General features: G+C 45.2%; 1 protein-coding gene across 2 annotated transcripts in view; it reads right to left on the reverse strand.

Annotated features, from left to right (window-relative positions):
- Positions 1-24,686, reverse strand: part of COQ6 (coenzyme Q6, monooxygenase) — a 76,220-nt gene extending 51,534 nt beyond the window's left edge. The window contains exons 1-9 of one of the 2 annotated variants that reach the window (XR_011359582.1): positions 24,528-24,686; positions 24,395-24,453; positions 24,195-24,318; positions 12,567-12,697; positions 12,172-12,279; positions 12,017-12,079; positions 11,588-11,695; positions 11,311-11,513; positions 11,116-11,231 (exon numbers count right to left, since the gene is read on the reverse strand). Coding sequence is in view for 1 of the 2 variants with exons in the window: in XM_069950840.1 (XP_069806941.1) it covers positions 11,116-11,231; positions 11,311-11,513; positions 11,588-11,695; positions 12,017-12,079; positions 12,172-12,279; positions 12,567-12,697; positions 24,195-24,318; positions 24,395-24,424 (883 nt within the window). In the remaining variant the exon portion in view is untranslated. The remainder of the gene's footprint in view (positions 1-11,115; positions 11,232-11,310; positions 11,514-11,587; positions 11,696-12,016; positions 12,080-12,171; positions 12,280-12,566; positions 12,698-24,194; positions 24,319-24,394; positions 24,454-24,527) is intronic. The other variant, XM_069950840.1, reaches the window with a different exon arrangement.
- Positions 24,687-24,889: the final 203 nt, after the last annotated feature.

The following is a 24,889-nucleotide window of genomic DNA, read 5'->3' on the forward strand; positions in this document are numbered from 1 at the left end:
CAGGTACATTTCCTAGCGACAGTACTTAAACTCAGCGCGTTGGCGAGCACACTATCCTCTCCAATTTTGCTGGTAGGAGGTGACTTTAACGTTCCCTTCTCCCCATCGGCAGATCGCCTCCCTCAGACTCCGGCCCCCACACCACACGCTGTTGGCCTTTTATCTCAGAAATTCTGACAGCTGATTAGACGACATGACCTGTTTGACCTCTGGAGGGTAGCACACCCGAATGAGAAATCATTCACTTTTTATTCCCACCCGCACCTACTCCATACCCGCATAGATTACTTCCTTGGCAATGTCTTGGGTCTGAGAATGATAGATTATGTAGACATACCAGGGATCTCGTGGTCGGACCACTCCCCGGTAGTCCTTGATCTTAAGGACATTCACACCCCTCGCCGAGTCTGCCACTGGCGCCTCAACGAGCTTTTGGTCAAAACTCAGCTCAGACTGTGCAAGTTACCGTCCTATTTCACTACTAAATTCAGACCTGGCAAATAGCGGAAAAAAAATATGTATGCACAACTATCTGAGGAAGAAAGCTTATGCTTTTGAAATGCGTAATACTCTGTGCGTATTCTAAATAAACTTTTTAAATATTACCATCATCGTTCCTGTGATTCCTCTGAGGCAGCGCTGGCATCTAGGAGTTTGACGCTTTTTTTTTCCGCTATTTGCCTGCACTTCTACGGGCCCCTTTAGGAGCATCCCGGTCTGTCTCTCCCAGCTAGCTGCAGCCCTGAACACAGATGCCAAGTTGAAACAGGACACAGTACCCCACAAAGGGGTGATATGCAACAAGCCCAAGGGGCTTTAAGGTGAGCCTCCATCTACCTTTCCATTTACCCATTGGTACCTACGGTATCACACGAGGCGCCGCCTCCCGCCTTTCGCTTTTTTTCCTTTATCCTATCTAAATTCAGACCTGAAAATTTTCACTAAACTACTGGGGGTTCGTCTCGGGGCGCTTCTCCCGAAACTTATTGATAAAGACCAGGTAGGTTTTGTCCTGAATCGTCAGTCGGGGGACAATACGCGGAGGACCATAGACCTGATCGAAGTTCTCAACAAAACCAGATCTGGTGGGCTTCTGCTGAGCCTTGATGCAGAGAAGGCCTTTGATAGGTTGGGTTGGCCTTTTTTGATGGCCACACTGAAGGCTTTTGGCTTTTCGGGGCCTTTCCTCTCCGCAATATCCTCCCTGTATTCTCTCCCGACTGCGGAGGTACGTCTCCCACATGCAATGTCCCCCCCGAATACGTATACATAACGGGACCAGACAGGGGTGCCCTTTATCTCCCCTGCTGTTTATCCTTTGTATAGGGCCACTGGCAGCGTGTATAAGACTCAGCCCCGATATCAAAGGAATACTAGTCCATGAGAGGGAATTCAAATTGTCCCTGTTCGCAGACGACATTCTCCTGACCTTGCGCGACCCCCGGCTTTCTCTCCCAACCTGCATAGAATCTTGGATGAGTATGGGAGGCTATCGGGCTACAAAATTAATGAGACAAAGACAGAAGCCCTCCCTATTAACCTCCCACTCTCCCTGACTGAGACATTAAAATCCACCTTTCCCTACAAGTGGAAAGATGATGATTCCCTAAGATACCTAGGAACTAACATCACTCCGACATTTTCTACCCTGTTTAAGGCAAATTTCCCACCGCTCCTCCGGGAAGTGTTTGCGCTCTTATCTAAATGGGACCCTCTTCCACTGTCCCTTTTGGGGAGAGTGGCGGACGTAAAAATGTCCATTCTCCCAAAGCTCCTATACCTGTATGAAACCCTTCCTATCCCAATCTCCAAAAAGTTCTTGACCTCCTTCCAAAAGGTGCTTCTGAAATTCATTTGGAGGACTGGGCGCCACCGAATCTCATCCCAGATCATGACAGCGAAAACAATCCATGGAGGACTGGGTGTTCCAGATGTCCATAGTTATTACCTAGCAACACATCTCCGTAGAGTCCCAGCGTGGACGTCTCTATGGGCATACACGAAATGGACCCAAATCGAAAAGTTGTGGCTGGCGCCCATTCACCCGAGTGTTTTGATATGGAACCCGCCTCTAGGCACCCCGGAAAAAGATATGTTGGGCCCCATGAGACTGACGAGACGAGTGTGGTTGGAGGCCAAGGACAAATTTGCCTTAGTGTCTCGGTTCTCTCCCCTGACCACCTTCATATATACCCCGGCTATTCCTGGTAGTATGGTAGCAGAGACGATAGACCCGTGAATTAGCGCAAAAGTCTTCCACTACGCTGATATTACAGACCCCTTACGGCGGACTATCCTGCCATTTGCTAAACTTCAAGATAGATATGGCCTACCCTCTAGAGCCCACTGCTTTTACAACGACATATGTCAATACGCCGCTACACTCTGTGGAGATAGACCTTTCTCCAAGCCCACCTCCTTTGAATGGCTGTGCAAGCTAAATACATCCACCAATGGTCTTATTACCAGTATTAGTAACCTGCTAGCTACCCCGCCTGATGACCCCTTGGGGTTGGAGTTACATGTCTAAGTGGGAGGCGTATTTGGGACGAAGCATCCCCTACACTTTGTGGCAAATTATATGGTCCCAAGCGGCAAAGGCCTCAGTGTGTGTGAGTTACAAGGAGAACCAATACAAAATTCTAATGCATTGGTACCACACGCCGGACTTATTACACCGCTTGTTCCCAACTGCGTCCCCCATATGCTGGAGGTGTTCCCGGGTGCATGGAACACTGATCCACATATTCTGGGAATGCCCAATACTGCAGCAATACTGGGGGGTGGTCAGGGATTTGATACATACGGTCCTACGCAAACTACTCCCGTTAGACATACTTACATACTTGCTCAATGTCCCACCCAAACAGTTGAAAAAGCCAGAGGCTAGGCTCCTCTTACATATCCTCACAGCGGCCAAATGTGCAATACCGGCGATGTGGAAGAGTACTCAGGCCCCATCCCGAGATATGCTTATTCAGAGAATCAAAGAGGTCAGGCGGATGGAATACTTAACTGCACTGAATGAGAATAAGGTGGAAAAAATTGAGAAAGTTTGGGAGCCATGGGACGCGACTCTGGGCGCCGTGGCCTCTTCCTAGTGTTCTTACCCTTGTCCCCCCCCCCCCCCCCCATCTGTTAGTCTGATTGTCTGTAAATATGTTTTTTTGTTAGTTGGTTGGGTTTGGTTGTTTTTCTTTATGTGTGTTTTCTTGTTTTACTATATAGTTGAAATCCTAAATGCAGAGGATTGTTGGGCCTAGTCACTCTGGTGATCAAGCGACCCCGTATGTGGCACCAGGCGACAGGGAGCAACATGTGATTGATCATTACACTTCATGGGTTCGTCTGTCGCTATACTGCCATATATGCATAGAGCTGTTCATCTAACGAAACTATGTGATGTATAGGAGTGCCTGTACAATACTCTGATGCCAATGACTATTGTCTTGTATGTTTAGAAAAAAATTTGAAAAATAGCCAGAATTATTTACTCACCGATAATTCGTTTTTCATGAGTCCATCATGACAGCACCACCTGGAGATTGATCCCCATTAGTCCTAATAGGAACAGGAAGCACAAGAGGTTAAAAGGAGCCCCTCCCCTGTTTATCAATTACTATTTACATAGCACCAACACCAATATAACAATAAGGGAGGGTAATAAATGGGTGCTGTCATGATGGACTCATGAAAAACGAATTATCGGTGAGTAAATCATTCTGGCTTTTCAGAGCGTCCAGTCATGACAGCACCACCTGGAGACATACCAGATAATCCATTTAGGGAGGGACTACAGCATGTAGCACTTTTCGTCCGAAGGATAGATCTTGAGACGAGGCCACATTTAGTTTGTAGTGACGATAAAAGGTATGTGGTGATGACCACGTTGCCGCCCTGCAGATCTGCTCAAGTGAGGCTGCAGCTTTTTCTGCCCAGGAGACCGATACTGCTCTGGTGGAGTGAGCCTTAAGTTTGTCAGGAACTTCTTTACCAGAAGATTTATAGGCTTCTGATATGGCGGATTTCATCCATCTGGCTATGGATGCTTTAGAAGCCTTTTTACCTCTATTTGGACCCTGGAACTGCAGGAGTAGATTAGAGTCTTTTCTCCAGTCTTTAGTGGCTTGAAGATAGGCAATTACTGCTCTGCGAACATCCAGAGTGTGGAGGCGAGCTTCTTTATCGTTCTTAGGCGGATCGCAGAATGAAGGGAGAACTATATCCTGCGATCGGTGGAAATCTGTGACAACTTTGGGTAAAAAGGAAGGGTTTAGTTTGAGGATAATCCTATCCTCTAAGACAGGTACGGTTGCTCTATAGAAAGTGCTTGTAGTTCACAGACTCTCCTTGCAGATGTAATTGCAATTAGAAATACAGTTTTTAATATAATAAGTCAAAAATGTTGTAGACAATTCACTAAGAGGTTCGAAAGGTTGTTGAGTCAAAGCTTGAAGTACCAGGTTGAGGTCCCAAGGAGGAGTAAGGTTGGAAATCTTGGGTTTTAGCCTCGACACAGCCCGAAAGAACCTCTTGACCCACCTATGATCTGCAATAGGGGAGTCAAAAAAACATCCTAACGCTGATACTTGTACCTTAAGCGTAATTAGTGAAAGTCCTTTGTCAAGACCTGCTTGGAGAAAATCCAAGATCTGGGGTATATTTGGCTTGAGAGGATCGGGAGTTGCTTCTTTACACCATGAGCAAAATCTCCTCCAATATTTAAGGTAAATTGAAGAGGTGACTTCCTTTTTACTTTTTAACATGGTATCAATTACCTTCGAGGAAAGGCCTTTACGGGTCAGGAAGGACTTTTCAGTAGCCATGCTGCAAGATGGAGTTGTTGTATCCCTTGGTGATTTAGAGGGCCCTGGATGAGGAGATCTGTCCTTTGTGGCAGTCTGATGGGACCTTCTACTGCTAGTCTTTTTAACAGGTAAAACCAGCTCCTTTTTGGCCAGACTGGAGCGACAAAGATTACTTGAGTTCGACTTACCAGGATCTTTTGAAGGGCCTTCCCTAGCAGGGGAAACGGAGGAAATGCGTATGCCAGATGGAACGACCATGGTTGTATTAGAGCATCCACTGCCTCTGGTCTGCCCTCTGGATTTAGGGAGAAGAAACGATCTGCTTTCTTGTTCTTTTTTGTTGCGAAGAGGTCCACTTCTGGAACTCCCCACCTTTCTGTGAGGTTTAGAAACACCTCCTGATTTAGGCTCCACTCTCCTGGAAGGACCCTCTCCCGGCTGAGATAATCTGCCTTCACGTTGTCTGTGCCTTTCAGATGGACCGCTGAGATGGACTGAAGATGGAGTTCCGCCCAGTTGAAGATCTTTTGAGACATCCTCTGTAGGAGAGAGTGGCGTGTTCCGCCCTGGTGGTTTATGAAGGCTACTGTTGTCGCGTTGTCGGAGTAAACTTTTACGCTTTTTTGATGAAGGAGATGCTCTGCCTGTTTCAACGCTTTGAAGACAGCTTTTAGTTCTCTCAGGTTTGAGGAGGAGCACCTTGTTTTTTCCGACCACTGCCCCTGAAGATAAAGGTCTTGTACGTGGGCTCCCCATCCCCACTGACTGGTGTCTGTGGTGAGTGTCATCTGCGGAGGAAACCATAGAAGACCTTTTGTTAGGTTTTTTTCTTTTAACCACCAGGTCATCGACGCTTTCACCTGTATTGACACCGACATCTTTGAATCTAGGGATGATTGTTGTCGATTCCAGGATCTGCGCTTGGAGGACGCTTGAATGGCTCTGACACCAGGGCACCGCTAGTATGCAAGATGTCATGGACCCCAGTACAGACATTGCTTCTCTGATTGTTGTTGTTGAGTGACACGACTTTTTCCTGAGGGAGAAAGGTCATCTGTTGATTTGTATCCAACAACATTCCGAGAAACTTCTTCAGGTGGGAAGGGTCCAGATCTGATTTCTGTAGATTCACAATCCACCCTAAATCCTGGAGACAAGAGGTGGTGAGCGTGATGTGAACATTTAACTGATCTTTGGACTGTGCCACAAGAAGCAGGTCGTCGAGGTAAGGGATTATTGTCACCCCCTGAAGTCTGAGGTGAGCTACGGCCTCCACCATTATCTTCGTAAAAATACGAGGAGCCGAGGCTATCCCGAAGGGTAGCGCCTTGAATTGATAATGGTGAGTGACTCCTTTGTGAACAACAGCAAACCTTAGATATTTTTGGTGGTTTTCGTAAATGGGAATGTGGAAATACGCATCTTTGAGATCTATTGTGGCTAACCAGGCTCCTTTGGTTATCAGGGGAATAGCTGATTTCAGAGTCTCCATCTTGAACCTCTTGTAACTTTGTTGAGAGGTTTGAGGTTTATGACTGTCCTGAAAGCTCCACTTGGCTTTTGTACTAGAAATAAGCGAGAATAATGGCCCATTTTCAATTGAGCCTCGGGAACTTGGACAATGGCATTCAGGGATAGAAGCTCTGACACCCCTTGCTACAGACGCTCGTTTAACAAGTCTGATCCGAGAGAGGTAGTACAGAATTTTAGAGGAGGGAGGTCTGAAAATTCTATTTTGTAGCCCCTTTCTAATGTTGACAATATGAAGGGGTTTGATGTTATCTTTTCCCATTGATGGTAAAAATGGGACAGCCTCCCCCCTACAGGAAACGTGTCATTGCTTTTTATCTGAAGGTTTGGGGTTGTGAGAAGACTCTCTCCCCTTACCTCCTTTGGGATAGCTCCACCTTCCTGTCTTGCCTTTACCTTTGAAGCTTTGGTATGTGTTTTGTCTGAAGGAACGAAATTTTTTTTTACCTTTCGGCTTCTTCTTCTTCTTCGGGAAATCCTTTTTCTTGTCAGCGGCCTTCTCTAGGATGGAGTCAAGGGCGGGACCAAACACAAACGAACCTTCAAATGGAACAGCACAAAGTTTGGTTTTAGAAATATTGTCTCCTTGCCAGCTCTTTAACCAAAGTGCTCTCCTAGCAGCATTGGTCAAAGCGGCTGCTTTAGCTGCGAACCTAATGGATTCTGCTGACACATCCACTAGGAAAGCTGTAGCAAGCTTTAACATGGGAACTGCTTTGAGAATTTCTTCTCTAGGTGTTTTGCTTTGCAACTGGCCTTCCAACTCTTCCAACCATACAAAAAGAGACCTAGCTGAACTAGTGGCTGCTATATTAGGGTTAAGGGCTGCCGCAGAGGAATCCCAGGCCCTACGCAGTAAACCGTCCATCTTCCTGTCCATGGTGTCTCTAAGCTGAGAGGCATCCTCAAAAGGAAGAGAGATCTTTTTAACTACCTTGGTTACCTGGACATCGATATTTGGAGTCTCAGTCCATAGTTTCACATCACTTTCATCAAAAGGGAATCTTGCTCTAAATTCTTTGGGAATTTGCAGCCTTTTTTCTGGGTCATGCCACTCATCTAACACAAGATTCTTTATACTCTCATGGACAGGAAAAACACGTTTTTTCATGGGCCTGAGCCCCGCAAACATCTGGTCTTGTTTATTTGTAGGGACCTGCACATCTTTGATATCCATGGTATTCCTTATAGCAGTCAGAAGAATATCAGTATCCTCAGCAGAAAAATAAAACCTTTTAGGCTCTTGGTAGGTTTCCTGGACTATTTCTATCTCCTCATGATTAGATTTGTCTTCTGCAGATAATATTTGTTCCTCGGAATCAGAATCAGATATTATAATGCGTCTAGATTTTTTAGGGGGAGGCTCAGGGGACTGAGACCTGTCTTTCGCCAGGGCCGCAGAAACCGTGGCTTTAACCTCCTTATTGATCATTTCCCGGAGTTCGTTCACCAATGATGGTGACTCCTGTCCCAGGACATTAGATGTGCATGCCTTACAAAGGGGTTTGTTGTAACCTTCCGGCAGACTCTCCTTACATATACCACAGCTTCTCACAGGTGGCTCCTTGTCTCCCTATGGGAGAGGAGGAGTACATTAGTACATGCTACATCAAGATAAAGTAAGTGTACCCAAGGGTCAGTTACACACTGGGCATGCAGAAGAGGCCCACACCACAGATTCAGGGCGGGAGGCGTCCATCATAGCAGTCAGGACAAACAAAAAGGATGCAGGAGTGCTCTCTCTTACCTTAAGTACTCTATCAGCCTCAGACCAGCTCGAATCCGGCGCCAAACACAGGCGTTTCAACGCCCCCCGGCATCCCCAGTCACTGGCTGGCCGGTGCGCAGCGCCATCTTGGGGGCGTGACTTGGGGGCCGAAACCGGAAGGAGCCAGGGGAGACACACGCGTGCACCCGAGGCCCGGCAAACTTACCTACCCGCCGCATAAACTCCCAGAGCGCAGCAGCGGGCCATCATGGGACCAGGAGGCGCAGGCATCCATCATCCGTGCGACCCGATGCGAGCAGACGAGGAGGGGAGAAGACAGATTCGGACGACCCCGCTCGCCTGGCAATCCACCACACTGATCCAGTAGCCAGCCCCCCGGACCAGGAGAGGTAAGAACCTCTGTGTGCTTCGTCCTGAATAGGAACAGGAAAACACTGAGGGTGAAGCGGGGAGGGGCTCCTTTTAACCTCTTGTGCTTCCTGTTCCTATTAGGACTAATGGGGATCAATCTCCAGGTGGTGCTGTCATGACTGGACGCTCTGAAAAAACAGTTATAAAAAAAAAACTAAAAGCTACAAGATAAGTACATTACTGAAAAACCCATAGGAAACCAGAGTTTGTAAGGCTCTCATCATAAAACCATCATATACACCTACTATGTAATGCAATAGGTGCAGGAGAATTAAATAAAGGAGATCCAGCTGAATCTTCTTAGCTGACCAGCAGAATCTGAGGCTGCACCATGCAACACAGCAGCACCAACTAAGAAACTGGAACCAGCTCAACACTACCAAACTCTCCACACACCGCAAGCTCCCTTGGCACTCCAAGATGCAGGACCAATGTACTTTTGGTAAGGACACCGGCTACAGCAAGATGGCGGCGCCATGCACAACAGACACACAGGGTCAGAAGTGGCCAGTGCGCGGCAAGATAAGATAAGTAGTAAACCTGCTAGATAAGTACAGCAACAAATCTCAGAATACCTCTGGCAGAAAGAGAACCTAGACCAAAACAAGAAAACATAAATGAGATGTATAAAAGAGAAATACAACCTAACTGTAGGAGGGAGCAGGGCCCCTCGGGCTATAGGAACGCATTAAAAAAACAAAAACACAAGACTTGTAGTAGCCTCCTTATATTCTTCCTGTAGGAGAACTTAACTTTGAAAGTATTTACTACCAAATGAATCACATTTTAGGAGTGAGACCTTCATTGTTCTAATTGTGATTCAAAAGATCCCTTTGTCAGACAAGTTCACAAATAAAAGAGAAATCTCTGTGACAAAGGGATCTTTTGAATCCCAATTAGAACTATTTTTTGTTGGCCAATGAAGGTCTCACTCCTAAAATACTTTGATCAAAAGTATTTACCACATATGGATTTTTCTGGCTAACACGGCCCCATACTGTTTTTTTGTGATAGATTAAAATATTACTTCCTCCCAGGGGTGATAGTACCTCATACATTTTGATGCCAATGGGATGAAAGAGAAATGATTGTTTCCTCTTCTTCTGCTAGTATATATTTTATACATACACACACACACTATCAGGCCATGTTCACACAACGGCCGTGATTGATTCTCATTTGAGGCCTCTATTCATTGAATAGCGGGGGTACACATCAGTTCACACAATAGAGAGTGCGGCTCCAGCTGCTTGCTCCATTGTGTGCAGCAGTGAATTGGGATGCAGGCGCACCAGAAATGAAATTCATCCGGCCAGTATTGCAGTATTGGATGGGATGATCTTCAGTAACACCGGCCGATCTGTGACCCGGCCAGGTCACAGAATGGCTGGTGTTACACGCAGTAGGAACATGGCCTTATGATGTGTAGCAGAACAGCAAGAAGTCCACCATGGACAAGTGGAACTGAACGATTTCTCTCAAATAGTGAGTGCAGGTGCACACCACCCTTTTAGTTTCGGCCCTTTAAACTCCTTAAATGTGTTGCTCGGCTTCACCAGGTGACCTATATACCTAAGCCAAAGTATAATACAAATCTCACTCAACCACATATATCCATAAGCAGTATGCAAATAAAGGTGGGGTAACCATTATGCAGCTTCCATGCCATCTCAGACTCCACAGGACTATTCATTGGCTTTGGACTAAGGTGGGAGTAGGTACCAGATGTCATTTCCACCATCTAACGCAAACACTCTCTATACAGCCTGTGAGGGATTCCCGTCTATCGCTGTTTGCGTTAGGTGGGAGATGGTAGCTATATATGTGTATATACACACACTGCACCAAATGCATAAGAATGATGGCTTTATATAAATGTTGCAAACAGCTTCAGATACATAAGCCCCATAAATAATAATAACACCTGCTTTAGGTAGCTTCATACATACTAATGGGTGCATATAAATAGTGCATACAGCTAGTGTCAGGGGCTGAGCTGTGCTACCAGTGCAGCCCCTCACATAGCAGCCATAAGCCACGCCCCCTGAGCCACGTGTCAAGCCATGCCATGCTGCAGTGATCCGCCAGAGGATAACCTCCAGCCCCATATTGGGACTACCTTGTAGGCAACCACGGAAACCCGTTGGATTGCACCAGACTATGGATTCCCATGCAAGGTCAGATTTCTACGCCATATCCTTGACCCAGATAAACAGGGCAGAGGGGTAGGATGGGGGGCAGGAGAAACTGCGTGTCTTCCTAGCAGGCGCTCTCCGGCTCCATTCGATTACCAATCAGTTAATTATGTTTTACTGCTTGGTGTTAGGGTCCATTTACACAGAAAGATTATCTGCCAAAGATATGAAGCCAAAGCCAGGAATGTATTTGAAAAAAGGAGAAATCTCAGGCTTTCCTTTATGAACTGATCCCTATTTATAGTCTGTTTCTGGCTTTGGCTTCAAAGCTTTGGCAGATAATCTTTCTGTGTAAATGGACCCTAATCCTCATCTATCTGGGTAGACAAAGTCAAGTTAACCCATTGTGTGCGGCCGCAGGGCGATCAGGAAATCCTCCAGTATAGTATGGTAGTAGTGGAGCCTTATCTCCTTTATTCTAATAAAACTCAGTATTACTCACCAAGGTCTTGGCCATCAAATGCCGCTCTGCTCAGATGATGAACCAAACTGGCTACATCTCCAAAGCCCATATTAACACCCTGCCCGGCCAGAGGGTGCACTCTGTGTGCCGCGTCCCTGCAGAGGCAAACGTTGGCGCTCAGAAGCAATGTGATGACAGCACAGGAATCTCTTCATCTTCCTTACGTCATCTCACCCAATCAATGCCACCCGTTGGCGGATGTATTCAGTAGCATGACCCAATCCTAAAGGGAAAGCAGCCCGACTCTTGTCCCCAAGGTGGGAAACACTGGGAGGAAGCTGGCGGGTAGAAGAGCCGGATGGCCTTAAGAAGGACACAGCTGAGCGCAACAGAGATCCGGCAGAGGAAATGAAGTCTGAATGGTGCTCACTGCTCCACTGCCAGGAGACAAAGAACAGAAAGTCAACCAGGCCACATTGTTACCCGGAAATCACAGAGAAAAACAACTTACAAAAGCCGAGTTCACGGCATCAAGAAAACTCTCTTCATCCATCTTTAGAAGTTCTGCCGCATGTTCTTGAGATGTGGACCAGACTAAGGAGCTCCAAGTGTCTGAAAGCTGCAACAACAGCAAAAGATCAAGCAAGACAGGCCCCCAAGACTTCCCGAGAGCTAAGAGGGCCACAGAACAGAAGGCTCCTGTTACAGGACCACCGCACCACTCTGCAGCCATGTAAGTCGGGTTATCGGCTGCACATCCCCTATAGAGAGAGGGGCGTCTGATCTAACCAAGTGATGAGCGGACGTTTTATATGGGTTAATAAGTGGCCAGAGAACCAAAGGGGTTAATACGTTTCTCACATGGCCATGGCACTGAGGGGTCGCACTGCGGACCCCCAACCAGCACTGGGCTAGTCAGTCTGTAGATGCAGATGGTTACCGGTAATAGGGCGATCGGTCCGCTGGGCAGGAACCGCTGCCAGGCCACATGGTTTTCAGTAGACTGCAAGTAAAGGAACACAAAGCTCAACCATCTGCTGTCAGGGTGGCGGCATCGCCAGCGCCATTTCTATCCTAACGCTATTCACACCTTACCTCAGATAACTGCAGGGTCGCCACAACGGCCATGTGATTGTAGCTCCACTGCACAGTATTCATTCCTGCTAATCTGCGCACCATGGAGTTCTGTCCATCTGCACCGACCTGAAAGGGACAAACCGACTGTCACACTGGTCACCGACCGATACTACAGGTTGTCAGGATTACATGGGAGAGCCGCATCTCTCCCCATTCTGTCCACACTGCACAGCTCGCCCCCACATGCATCTCCGCTGCTCCCATAGGCTTCATTCTATGGTTTGGCAGATCCCACCGTCTGCCAGAAGAATGATGGAACCAGCGGATATGCGCGCCGCCGGGATTCCACAGTCTGGACGTACGGCCTGACGCCAGGAACTAGCGGGACTCCCATCTGCATGGAGGCTCCTTACCACAAGGCTGCTGTTCACACTCTGTCCATCCGCCAGCTGGATCCTTACAAAGGGGCAGCCGCCTCTGCTGCTGCCTGCTGCCGCCCAGGTGTAGCCTACAGCCCGGCTCCGATAGCGCACCTCCACATGTCCTGTAAGGAAATGGCCGTTATTATCCAGCAGTCGTCTCCACATGTCCTGTAAGGAAATGGCCGTTATTATCCTGCAGTCGTCTCCACATGTCCTGTAAGGAAAACCGTTATTATCCTGTAGTCGTCTCCACATCTCCTATAAGGAAATGGCCGTTATTATCCTGCAGTCGTCTCCACATGTCCTGTAAGGAAATGGCCGTTATTATCCTGCAGTCGTCTCCACATGTCCTGTAAGGAAATGGCCGTTATTATACTGCAATCGTCTCCACATGTCCTGTAAGGAAATGGCCGTTATTATCCTGCAGTCGTCTCCACATGTCCTATAAGGAAAACCGTTATTATCCTGTAGTCGTCTCCACATCTCCTATAAGGAAATGGCCGTTATTATCCTGCAGTCGTCTCCACATGTCCTATAAGGAAAAAACGTTATTATCCAGCAGTCATCTCCACATCTCCTATAAGGAAAAACCGTTATTATCCTGCAGTCGTCTCCACATGTCCTAAAAGAAAAAACGTTATTATCCTGCAGTCGTCTCCACATCTCCTATAAGGAAATGGCCGTTATTATCCTGCAGTCGTCTCCACATGTCCTATAAGGAAAACCGTTATTATCCTGCAGTCGTCTCCACATCTCCTATAAGGAAATGGCCGTTATTATCCTGCAGTCGTCTCCACATCTCCTATAAGGAAAACCGTTATTATCCTGCAGTCGTCTCCACATGTCCTATAAGGAAATGGCCGTTATTATCCTGCAGTCGTCTCCACATGTCCTGTAAGGAAATGGCCGTTATTATCCTGAAGTCGTCTCCACATGTCCTATAAGGAAAAACCGTTATTATCCTGCAGTCGTCTCCACATCTCCTATAAGGAAATGGCCGTTATTATCCTGCAGTCGTCTCCACATGTCCTATAAGGAAAACCGTTATTATCCTGCAGTCGTCTCCACATCTCCTATAAGGAAATGGCCGTTATTATCCTGCAGTCGTCTCCACATGTCCTGTAAGGACATGGACGTTATTATCCTGCAGTCGTCTCCACATGTCCTATAAGGAAAACCGTTATTATCCTGCAGTCGTCTCCACATGTCCTATAAGGAAAACCGTTATTATCCTGCAGTCGTCTCCACATGTCCTATAAGGAAAACCGTTATTATCCTGCAGTCGTCTCCACATGTCCTGTAAGGAAATGGACGTTATTATCCTGCAGTCGTCTCCACATGTCCTATAAGGAAAACCGTTATTATCCTGCAGTCGTCTCCACATGTCCTATAAGGAAATGGACGTTACAACCACCACTCTGCTTTAGAGTAAAACGGCGGAGACGTACAGGTATATACTATATTATATATGATGGGGTTACCCCTGTATCCTGATCCCTACAGGTATATACTATATTACATATGATGGGGTTACCCCCCTGTATCCTGATCCCTACAGGTATATACTATATTATATATGATGGGGTTACCCCTGTATCCTGATCCCTACAGGTATATACTATATTATATATGATGGGAATCCCCCTGTATCCTGATCCCTACAGGTATATACTATATCATATATGATGGGGTTACCCCCCTGTATCCTGATCCCTACAGGTATATACTATATTATATATGATGGGGTTACCCCTGTATCCTGATCCCTACAGGTATATACTATATTATATATGATGGGGTTACCCCTGTATCCTGATCCCTACAGGTATATACTATATTATATATGATGGGGTTACCCCTGTATCCTGATCCCTACAGGTATATACTATATTATATATGATGGGAATCCCCCTGTATCCTGATCCCTACAGGTATATACTATATCATATATGATGGGGTTACCCCCCTGTATCCTGATCCCTACAGGTATATACTATATTATATATGATGGGGTTACCCCTGTATCCTGATCCTTACAGGTATATACTATATTATATATGATGGGGATCCCCCTGTATCCTGATCCCTACAGGTATATACTATATTGTATATGATGGGGTTACCCCTGTATCCTGATCCCTACAGGTATATACTATATTATATATGATGGGGTTACCCCCTGTATCCTGATCCCTACAGGTATATACTATATTATATATGATGGGACTCCCCCTGTATCCTGATCCCTACAGGTATATACTATATTATATATGATGGGGTTACCCCTGTATCCTGATCCCTACAGGTATATACTATATTATATATGATGGGGTTACCCCTGTATCCTGATCCCTACAGGTATATACTATATTATATATGATGTTACCCCTGTATCCTGATCCCTACAGGTATATACTATATTATATATGATGGGGATCCCCCCTGTATCCTGATCCCTACAGGTATATACTATATTATATATGATGGGGTTACCCCTGTATCCTGATCCCTACAGGTATATACTATATTACATATGATGGGACTCCCCCTGTATCCTGATCCCTACAGGTATATACTATATTATATATGATGGGGTTACCCCTGTATCCTGATCCCTACAGGTATATACTATATTACATATGATTGGGTTACCCCTGTATCCTGATCCCTACAGGTATATACTATATTATATATGATGTTACCCCTGTATCCTGATCCCTACAGGTATATACTATATTATATATGATGGGGATCCCCCCTGTATCCTGATCCCTACAGGTATATACTATATTATATATGATGGGGTTACCCCTGTATCCTGATCCCTACAGGTATATACTATATTACATATGATGGGACTCCCCCTGTATCCTGATCCCTACAGGTATATACTATATTATATATGATGGGGTTACCCCTGTATCCTGATCCCTACAGGTATATACTATATTACATATGATTGGGTTACCCCTGTATCCTGATCCCTACAGGTATATACTATATTATATATGATGTTACCCCTGTATACTGATCCCTACAGGTATATACTATACTATATATTATGGGGTTACCCCTGTATCCTGATCCCTACAGGTATATACTATATTATATATGATGGGACTCCCCCTGTATCCTGATCCCTACAGGTATATACTATATTATATATGATGGGGATCCCCCTGTATCCTGATCCCTACAGGTATATACTATATTATATATGATGGGGTTACCCCTGTATCCTGATCCCTACAGGTATATACTATATTACATATGATGGGGTTACCCCTGTATCCTGATCCCTACAGGTATATACTATATTATATATGATGGGAATCCCCCTGTATCCTGATCCCTACAGGTATATACTATATTATATATGATGGGGTTACCCCTGTATCCTGATCCCTACAGGTATATACTATATTATATATGATGGGACTCCCCCTGTATCCTGATCCATACAGGTATATACTATATTACATATGATGGGGTTACCCCTGTATCCTGATCCCTACAGGTATATACTATATTATATATGATGGGGTTACCCCTGTATCCTGATCCCTACAGGTATATACTATATTATATATGATGGGGTTACCCCTGTATCCTGATCCCTACAGGTATATACTATATTACATATGATGGGACTCCCCCTGTATCCTGATCCCTACAGGTATATACTATATTATATATGATGGGAATCCCCCTGTATCCTGATCCCTACAGGTATATACTATATTATATATGATGGGACTCCCCCTGTATCCTGATCCCTACAGGTATATACTATATTATATATGATGGGGTTACCCCTGTATCCTGATCCCTACAGGTATATACTATATTATATATGATGGGGTTACCCCTGTATACTGATCCCTACAGGTATATACTATATAATATATGATGGGGTTACCCCTGTATACTGATCCCTACAGGTATATACTATATTATATATGATGGGGTTACCCCTGTATCCTGATCCCTACAGGTATATACTATATTATATATGATGGGGTTACCCCTGTATCCTGATCCCTACAGGTATATACTATATTATATATGATGGGGTTACCCCTGTATCCTGATCCCTACAGGTATATACTATATTATATATGATGGGGTTACCCCTGTATACTGATCCCTACAGGTATATACTATATTATATATGATGGGAATCCCCCTGTATCCTGATCCCTACAGGTATATACTATATTATATATGATGGGGTTACCCCTGTATCCTGATCCCTACAGGTATATACTATATTATATATGATTGGAATCCCCCTGTATCCTGATCCCTACAGGTATATACTATATTATATATGATGGGGTTACCCCCCTGTATCCTGATCCCTACAGGTATATACTATATTATATATGATGGGGTTACCCCTGTATCCTGATCCTTACAGGTATATACTATATTATATATGATGGGGTTACCCCTGTATCCTGATCCCTACAGGTATATACTATATTATATATGATGGGGTTACCCCTGTATCCTGATCCCTACAGGTATATACTATATTATATGTGATGGGGTTACCCCTGTATCCTGATCCCTACAGGTATATACTATATTATATATGATGGGAATCCCCCTGTATCCTGATCCCTACAGGTATATACTATATTATATATGATGGGGTTACCCCTGTATCCTGATCCCTACAGGTATATACTATATTATATATGATTGGAATCCCCCTGTATCCTGATCCCTACAGGTATATACTATATTATATATGATGGGGTTACCCCTGTATCCTGATCCCTACAGGTATATACTATATTATATATGATGGGGTTACCCCTGTATACTGATCCCTACAGGTATATACTATATTATATATGATGGGGTTACCCCTGTATCCTGATCCCTACAGGTATATACTATATTATATATGATGGGAATTATCCTGACACTATACAGATATAACTATACGAGCTGTGATGGGAATATGAGTTATGTCTGATCCTCGGTGATCAGTATGATCAGCACATGGTCCTTCTCTGCTTCTAGCAGCGTCTATTCAACCCTGATGCATTATACAAAGAAGAAAACTCGGGGCAGATGGAGTTGCACACTTCTTCACACTTGTGATGTATAGGGTTTATGGATGTTATGTCTAAAACCTTATTATAAAGCATTTTGCAAACATATCTAGTGCACCATGTATGTTGCAGGAATTTGTCTGCTGTGGTGGACGGGCACCCCGAACACTGTATTAGGCATACAAGCCCCTCAATCCCTACAATAATGAGGGATACAAATAAGACCTGCAGGGACTATACTGCACACTTTCTGCCCTAAATTGGTTCCTTTCTGGAAGGGGGTGTGGCGTATCATCTCGACTTTTGCTGGGCCAGCCCACCTCAAGTGCTTCAGTGCACGGAAATAGAACAGCGCTGTACGTGGGAACTGGGCCGTGGATCCCGCGCACCGTCGCAGTTCTATCCATGTGAATATCTTAAAGCAAATGTTCTGCTGGCACATTCGCTTTAAGTCCTTGATATGTAAAAAAACAAAATAGCAAAAAAGAAAGCTAAATGGGGAAAACACCAATAAAACATCACTTTTAATCACAATCTTATAAAATAGACAACACCCCACACACATATAACACCACAGCCGTGGTCCTTACTAAAAATAATCAATTTAGCCTCGCATCAATAACATGGTACTCTTTGGGCTCAATTCACACTGAAACAAATCTCTCTAATGAAAAGGAGAAAAAAAAGGTACAATCTCCCCCACTCCACGGTCAGTCTCAGTGTTACTCTTCCTGGAGTCCAATAGGATATGATGCAGGGGTATACCACTTGACAGGGCAGTCAGGATAACTCACCCTAAAATGCCCCTAGTTGCGTGTATATGTTTTTCTACCCCTGCTCGCACAGGGTCTGTCGGGGCACTCGCCCTAACAAGGGCCACCCCTGCCCCGAACTACCCCTTTGGGATACAATCCCTATATACACCCTATATCCACATCCCGACGTGGCCCGTTTCTATTGGTTTTGCCAAATGTCATCAGGGGATATATTGGAACAACAAAGGGTAAATGTATGTATATATAGAATAATGCAATGCGATGAGAGTACCTACTAGTTATAGATCACAATGGTGATCATTAAAGTGACTCATGCAGAACACTCGTACAAACAGAGATGAAAGTGCTATGAATAGTCCCTAAACCAGTGGGCAAAGAGTAGACTATTGCACTAACTTTCAGAAAAAGTAGCTAAAGTGCCGTGTGCTGTATCCGTGCTAGTAAAATGATGAGCTATTGCACTTGCTATGATCCGATTCTGCTGAGGCACAGTCTGGTGCAGTGGCTAACTACGGACTAACCTAGTGGTCCCTGGTAACGTCTAATCTGGGGCTCCTTTTATAATTACCTGTTCCTGAACGCCAAGCTCCACGCTTGCTGGACGCCGGTGGACGATGACGCCACATCCGGAAAGCCGCGCGCATCTACCAGGCGGCGTCAGGCGTTGCCTAGGGGACGCGTGACCTCACCATCTCCGCCCCTCGCAACCATTATACAACAAATAAACAGGCCGTTACCCGGTTCTTTATATATAGCCCCCCGCAAAATAAAATACTGACATAGGTGAACAGAGGCACATACGAGTTTGTATACAAAGTTGTTAAACTATGAAAAATAGAATATTGAGCCCATTACAAGATCCCGTAAATTACAGGTGGAATTATTAACCCTAGGTATCCCAGTGCATGACTACATTATATAGAGCAGTGGAATACATTAGGATTGTAACAAAAGACTGATCATAGGTAAGGACCTGATTACTATATATAAAAGAACAACTAAAATGAAGGTACACAAAAGAAAAAACGAGAAAACGAGAATAGTATGATAGCATGGGGGCATAATGTCATGAAGAAACGGAGTGCCCAAGAAGAAGGGGGGACTAAATTATAAAAAGCATGCAAAGCTCAACTGCTCATTCAGGCCTTTTGGTGCAGTGGTCTGTAGCCTAAAGATCCACTGGGCCTCTCTCTGTAAAATCAACCTATCCCAATCACCACCTCTTGGATTAGGTTTAACCAATTCAATACGACAAATTTTATCTCCTTTATGTCCCCCCCATGCATTCCGTTGACATGTCTCGCTAGTGGTTTGTCTGCTTGTACCCTAATGTCCCTAAGATGTTCGCCCACCCTCCTCCTCAGTTCTCTACGGGTCTTGCCTACATACTCAAGTCCACAGGAGCAGGTCACTTTATACACTACTCCCTTGGAGCGGCAAGTCCCTGATCTTAAACCATTTTCCAGTTACTCTGCTCTCAAAGTATTTGAACTTTTCTATGTGGGCACAAGCTATGCAGCCACTACATCTAAAACAACCATGCATCTGTCTATCCAGCCAGGTACCAGGTCTCCCAGGGCTCTCAAAATGATTCTTGATCAGTAGATCCCTGAGGCTTCTCCCCCTCCTGAACGTCACCTGTGGTCTTGGAGCAACAGTATCGTGAAGGTCAGGATCAAGGAGGAGAATAATATCCCAGTGTTTCTCTAGGATTCTCCTCACTTGATCAGTCGCTCCATCAAAAGTTGCAATTAGTCTGGTTGTGTTCACATTATCAGACTTCTGACGTGGTATTAACAATTGGGTACGATCTGCTGTTTTTGCATCCCGATAGGCCCTCCATAGGACGTCATCAGGATAAGCCCTACTGGCAAACCAGTTGCGTAGATCGTCAGCTTGTCTCTTAAACTCTGAGGGAGTAGAGCAATTTCTCTTCATCCTCAGGTATTGCCTCCTTGGTATGCCAACCTTAAGGGCCCGAGGATGGTGGCTCTGCCAAGAAAGTAGTGCATTCGTGGAGGTGGGTTTTCTAAATACTGTGGTGTCCAGTCCTCCCATATCACTTTCGGTGATCAGAATGTCCAAAGAGGGCAATTTTGTCTCATGCACCCTGTAAATTTAAGGCCCACCTCGTTAATGTTGAATCTTGCCAAAAAGTCTGCAAATTCTTTTTTGGACCCGCTCCATGTTACAAATATATCATCAATGAAGCGGGCCCAAAGGCCCACCTTATCTGTGAATTGGGAGTTGTCCTCTACAAACACAGTGGACTCCTCCCACCAACCCAGAAGCAGATTCACATATGCAGGGGCACAAGAACTCCCCATTGCGGTCCCTCTGAGTTGGTGGAAGATCCTCCCATCAAAGACAAAATAGTTCCTCGTGAGGGTGTACTCAAGGAGATCCAGAACAAAACAACTGTGAGCATCATATTGGCATCCCCTAGTTTGGAGGAAGTACTAAGTAGCTACCAAGCCAGCATGATGGGGGATAGAAGAATACAAAGCTTCCACATCTCATGAGACAAAATTGCCCTCTTTGGACATTCTGATCACCGAAAGTGATATGGGAGGACTGGACACCACAGTATTTAGAAAACCCACCTCCACGAATGCACTACTTTCTTGGCAGAGCCACCATCCTCGGGCCCTTAAAGAGTCACTGTCGTATTTTTTTTTTTTGCAGAAATCAATAGTCCAGGCGATTTTAAGAAACTTTGTAATTGGGTTTATTAGCCAAATCTGCCATTATCTGCATGTAAAAAGCCTTTTCCCAGGTCCCCCCCTCCTTCCTCTTTTTCATCCACTCCAAAAAATCTGAAAATTGTGACTTGTTGCAGGAGACGTCCCCTGTCTGCTCTAGGGAGAGGGGAGGGGGGAGGAGGAAGGAGGGAGTTAGCCGGCAGCAGAAAGCAGATAACAGAGGATTACAGGCACAGAGCTGGGTGACAGCTGTAATCCAAGCTCAGACAGGTCACTGGTGATGGCCAGAACAGATAACGGGTGAGGGATTTGTAGATTAACTCTTTGTTGTCCTGTTTTGGTCTTTTCTTTAGCTCTCTCCATAGGAGAACAATGAAGACAGGGGAAGAGCTTCAAACTGCTTTTTCATGATAAAAATGCATTTTTCGGATAATAAACCCAATTACAAAGTTTCTTAAAATCGCCTGGACTATTGATTTCTGCAAAAAAAAAATTCACGACAGTGACACTTTAAGGTTGGCATACCAAGGAGGCAATACCTGAGGATGAAGAGAAATTGCTCTACTCCCTCAGAGTTTAAGAGACAAGCTGACGATCTACGCAACTGGTTTGCCAGTAGGGCTTATCCTGATGACGTCCTACGGAGGGCCTATCGGGATGCAAAAACAGCAGATCGTACCCAATTGTTAATACCACGTCAGAAGTCTGATAATGTGAACACAACCAGACTAATTGCAACTTTTGATGGAGCGACTGATCAAGTGAGGAGAATCCTAGAGAAACACTGGGATATTATTCTCCTCCTTGATCCTGACCTTCACGATACTGTTGCTCCAAGACCACAGGTGACGTTCAGGAGGGGGAGAAGCCTCGGGGATCTACTGATCAAGAATCATTTTGAGAGCCCTGGGAGACCTGGTACCTGGCTGGATAGACAGATGCATGGTTGTTTTTGATGTAGTGGCTGCATAGCTTGTGCCCACATAGAAAAGTTCAAATACTTTGAGAGCAGAGTAACTGGAAAATGGTTTAAGATCAGGGACTTGCCGCTCCAAGGGAGTAGTGTATAAAGTGACCTGCTCCTGTGGACTTGAGTATGTAGGCAAGACCCGTAGAGAACTGAGGAGGAGGGTGGGCGAACATCTTAGGGACATTAGGGTACAAGCAGACAAACCACTAGCGAGACATGTCAACGGAATGCATGGGGGGGACATAAAGGAGATAAAATTTGTCGTATTGAATTGGTTAAACCTAATCCAAGAGGTGGTGATTGGGATAGGTTGATTTTACAGAGAGAGGCCCAGTGGATCTTTAGGCTACAGACCACTGCACCAAAAGGCCTGAATGAGCAGTTGAGCTTTGCATGCTTTTTATAATTTAGTCCCCCCTTCTTCTTGGGCACTCCGTTTCTTCATGACATTATGCCCCCATGCTATCATACTATTCTCGTTTTCTCGTTTTTTCTTTTGTGTACCTTCATTTTAGTTGTTCTTTTATATATAGTAATCAGGTCCTTACCTATGATCAGTCTTTTGTTACAATCCTAATGTATTCCACTGCTCTATATAATGTAGTCATGCACTGGGATACCTAGGGTTAATAATTCCACCTGTAATTTACGGGATCTTGTAATGGGCTCAATATTCTATTTTTCATAGTTTAACAACTTTGTATACAAACTCGTATGTGCCTCTGTTCACCTATGTCAGTATTTTATTTTGCGGGGGGCTATATATAAAGAACCGGGTAACGGCCTGTTTATTTGTTGTATAATGGTTGCGAGGGGCGGAGATGGTGAGGTCACGCGTCCCCTAGGCAACGCCTGACGCCGCCTGGTAGATGCGCGCGGCTTTCCGGATGTGGCGTCATCGTCCACCGGCGTCCAGCAAGCGTGGAGCTTGGCGTTCAGGAACAGGTAATTATAAAAGGAGCCCCAGATTAGACGTTACCAGGGACCACTAGGTTAGTCCGTAGTTAGCCACTGCACCAGACTGTGCCTCAGCAGAATCGGATCATAGCAAGTGCAATAGCTCATCATTTTACTAGCACGGATACAGCACACGGCACTTTAGCTACTTTTTCTGAAAGTTAGTGCAATAGTCTACTCTTTGCCCACTGGTTTAGGGACTATTCATAGCACTTTCATCTCTGTTTGTACGAGTGTTCTGCATGAGTCACTTTAATGATCACCATTGTGATCTATAACTAGTAGGTACTCTCATCGCATTGCATTATTCTATATATACATACATTTACCCTTTGTTGTTCCAATATATCCCCTGATGACATTTGGCAAAACCAATAGAAACGGGCCACGTCGGGATGTGGATATAGGGTGTATATAGGGATTGTATCCCAAAGGGGTAGTTCGGGGCAGGGGTGGCCCTTGTTAGGGCGAGTGCCCCGACAGACCCTGTGCGAGCAGGGGTAGAAAAACATATACACGCAACTAGGGGCATTTTAGGGTGAGTTATCCTGACTGCCCTGTCAAGTGGTATACCCCTGCATCATATCCTATTGGACTCCAGGAAGAGTAACACTGAGACTGACCGTGGAGTGGGGGAGATTGTACCTTTTTTTTCTCCTTTTCATTAGAGAGATTTGTTTCAGTGTGAATTGAGCCCAAAGAGTACCATGTTATTGATGCGAGGCTAAATTGATTATTTTTAGTAAGGACCACGGCTGTGGTGTTATATGTGTGTGGGGTGTTGTCTATTTTATAAGATTGTGATTAAAAGTGATGTTTTATTGGTGTTTTCCCCATTTAGCTTTCTTTTTTGCTATTTTGTTTTTTTGTACATGATTTACCGTAAGGGGATTAGTTTGGTTAGTTGACTAAAATTTTGGATTGTGTCCTTGATATGTAACCACAATTAGCGTCTGTTTTTTTTTGTTTATATGTTGAATCACTTGAAATGTGATTTGCGCCTACTTGGTGCCTGTTAAGAATTCTTTAATGGAGGGCTATGGAGGGATTGGTGTCCCCTATAGAGATGACTGTGGGAAGGGTGGACATCCACATATAAGACCTGAGTGTACCTGCAGAGATGACCTGGAGGGATCACCCCGGCTCACCTGGCATGGCATCCAGCTGGTGGGTTAGAGCAGTAGTGATGACATCATTCTCTATGATGTAACCCACGTCCTCCATCCCTTCTTTATCAAACGTGATAAGGGCATCAGAGCAGGCATCCCAGACCTGAGAAGAGAGCAGTAAGATGGAGGTGCCGGATCATGCAGCTCATGAGCACCCTCCTTGGAGCTGACATACCTACCTGCATCCTCTTGTATGGCTTCAGCCTCATGGCACAGATGTGATCCCAAGCTCCAAAGCCTGAAGACGGCAAAGAAAGCAGGTGTCAGGGCTGGGCAGGAGGAGCAGAGCCCAGCGCTGCGCTCTATACTCACTGGCCAGGAGGGTGGCCGAGCCTGGGGTGATGGAGCTGACTCGGTTGCTGAACTGCTCTGGCAGCGGCTCAAGCACTTTCCGTGGTCCGGCTTCCAGCAGAAGGATTTTCTTGTGGCGGAGGTGAGGATGTGAACCTGGTGGGAGGGAGAAAATCAATTTGAAGGTAAAGAGGAGCGATGGATGATATACAGCAGCGGGGTGAGGGGAGGCAGCTGTATATATTATACCACTTATTATATATATTATGTATTGGCCCCACAGGATTATGGGATATAGACATGTATGCAGCAATGGGGATTTCCTAATTTCACAATATTTATAGAAGCAAAAGCCGCCCCAATGGTTTATATACCCCAACATC

Source organism: Dendropsophus ebraccatus, chromosome 13 (assembly GCF_027789765.1).
Source record: "Dendropsophus ebraccatus isolate aDenEbr1 chromosome 13, aDenEbr1.pat, whole genome shotgun sequence".
NCBI lineage: Eukaryota > Metazoa > Chordata > Amphibia > Anura > Hylidae > Dendropsophus > Dendropsophus ebraccatus.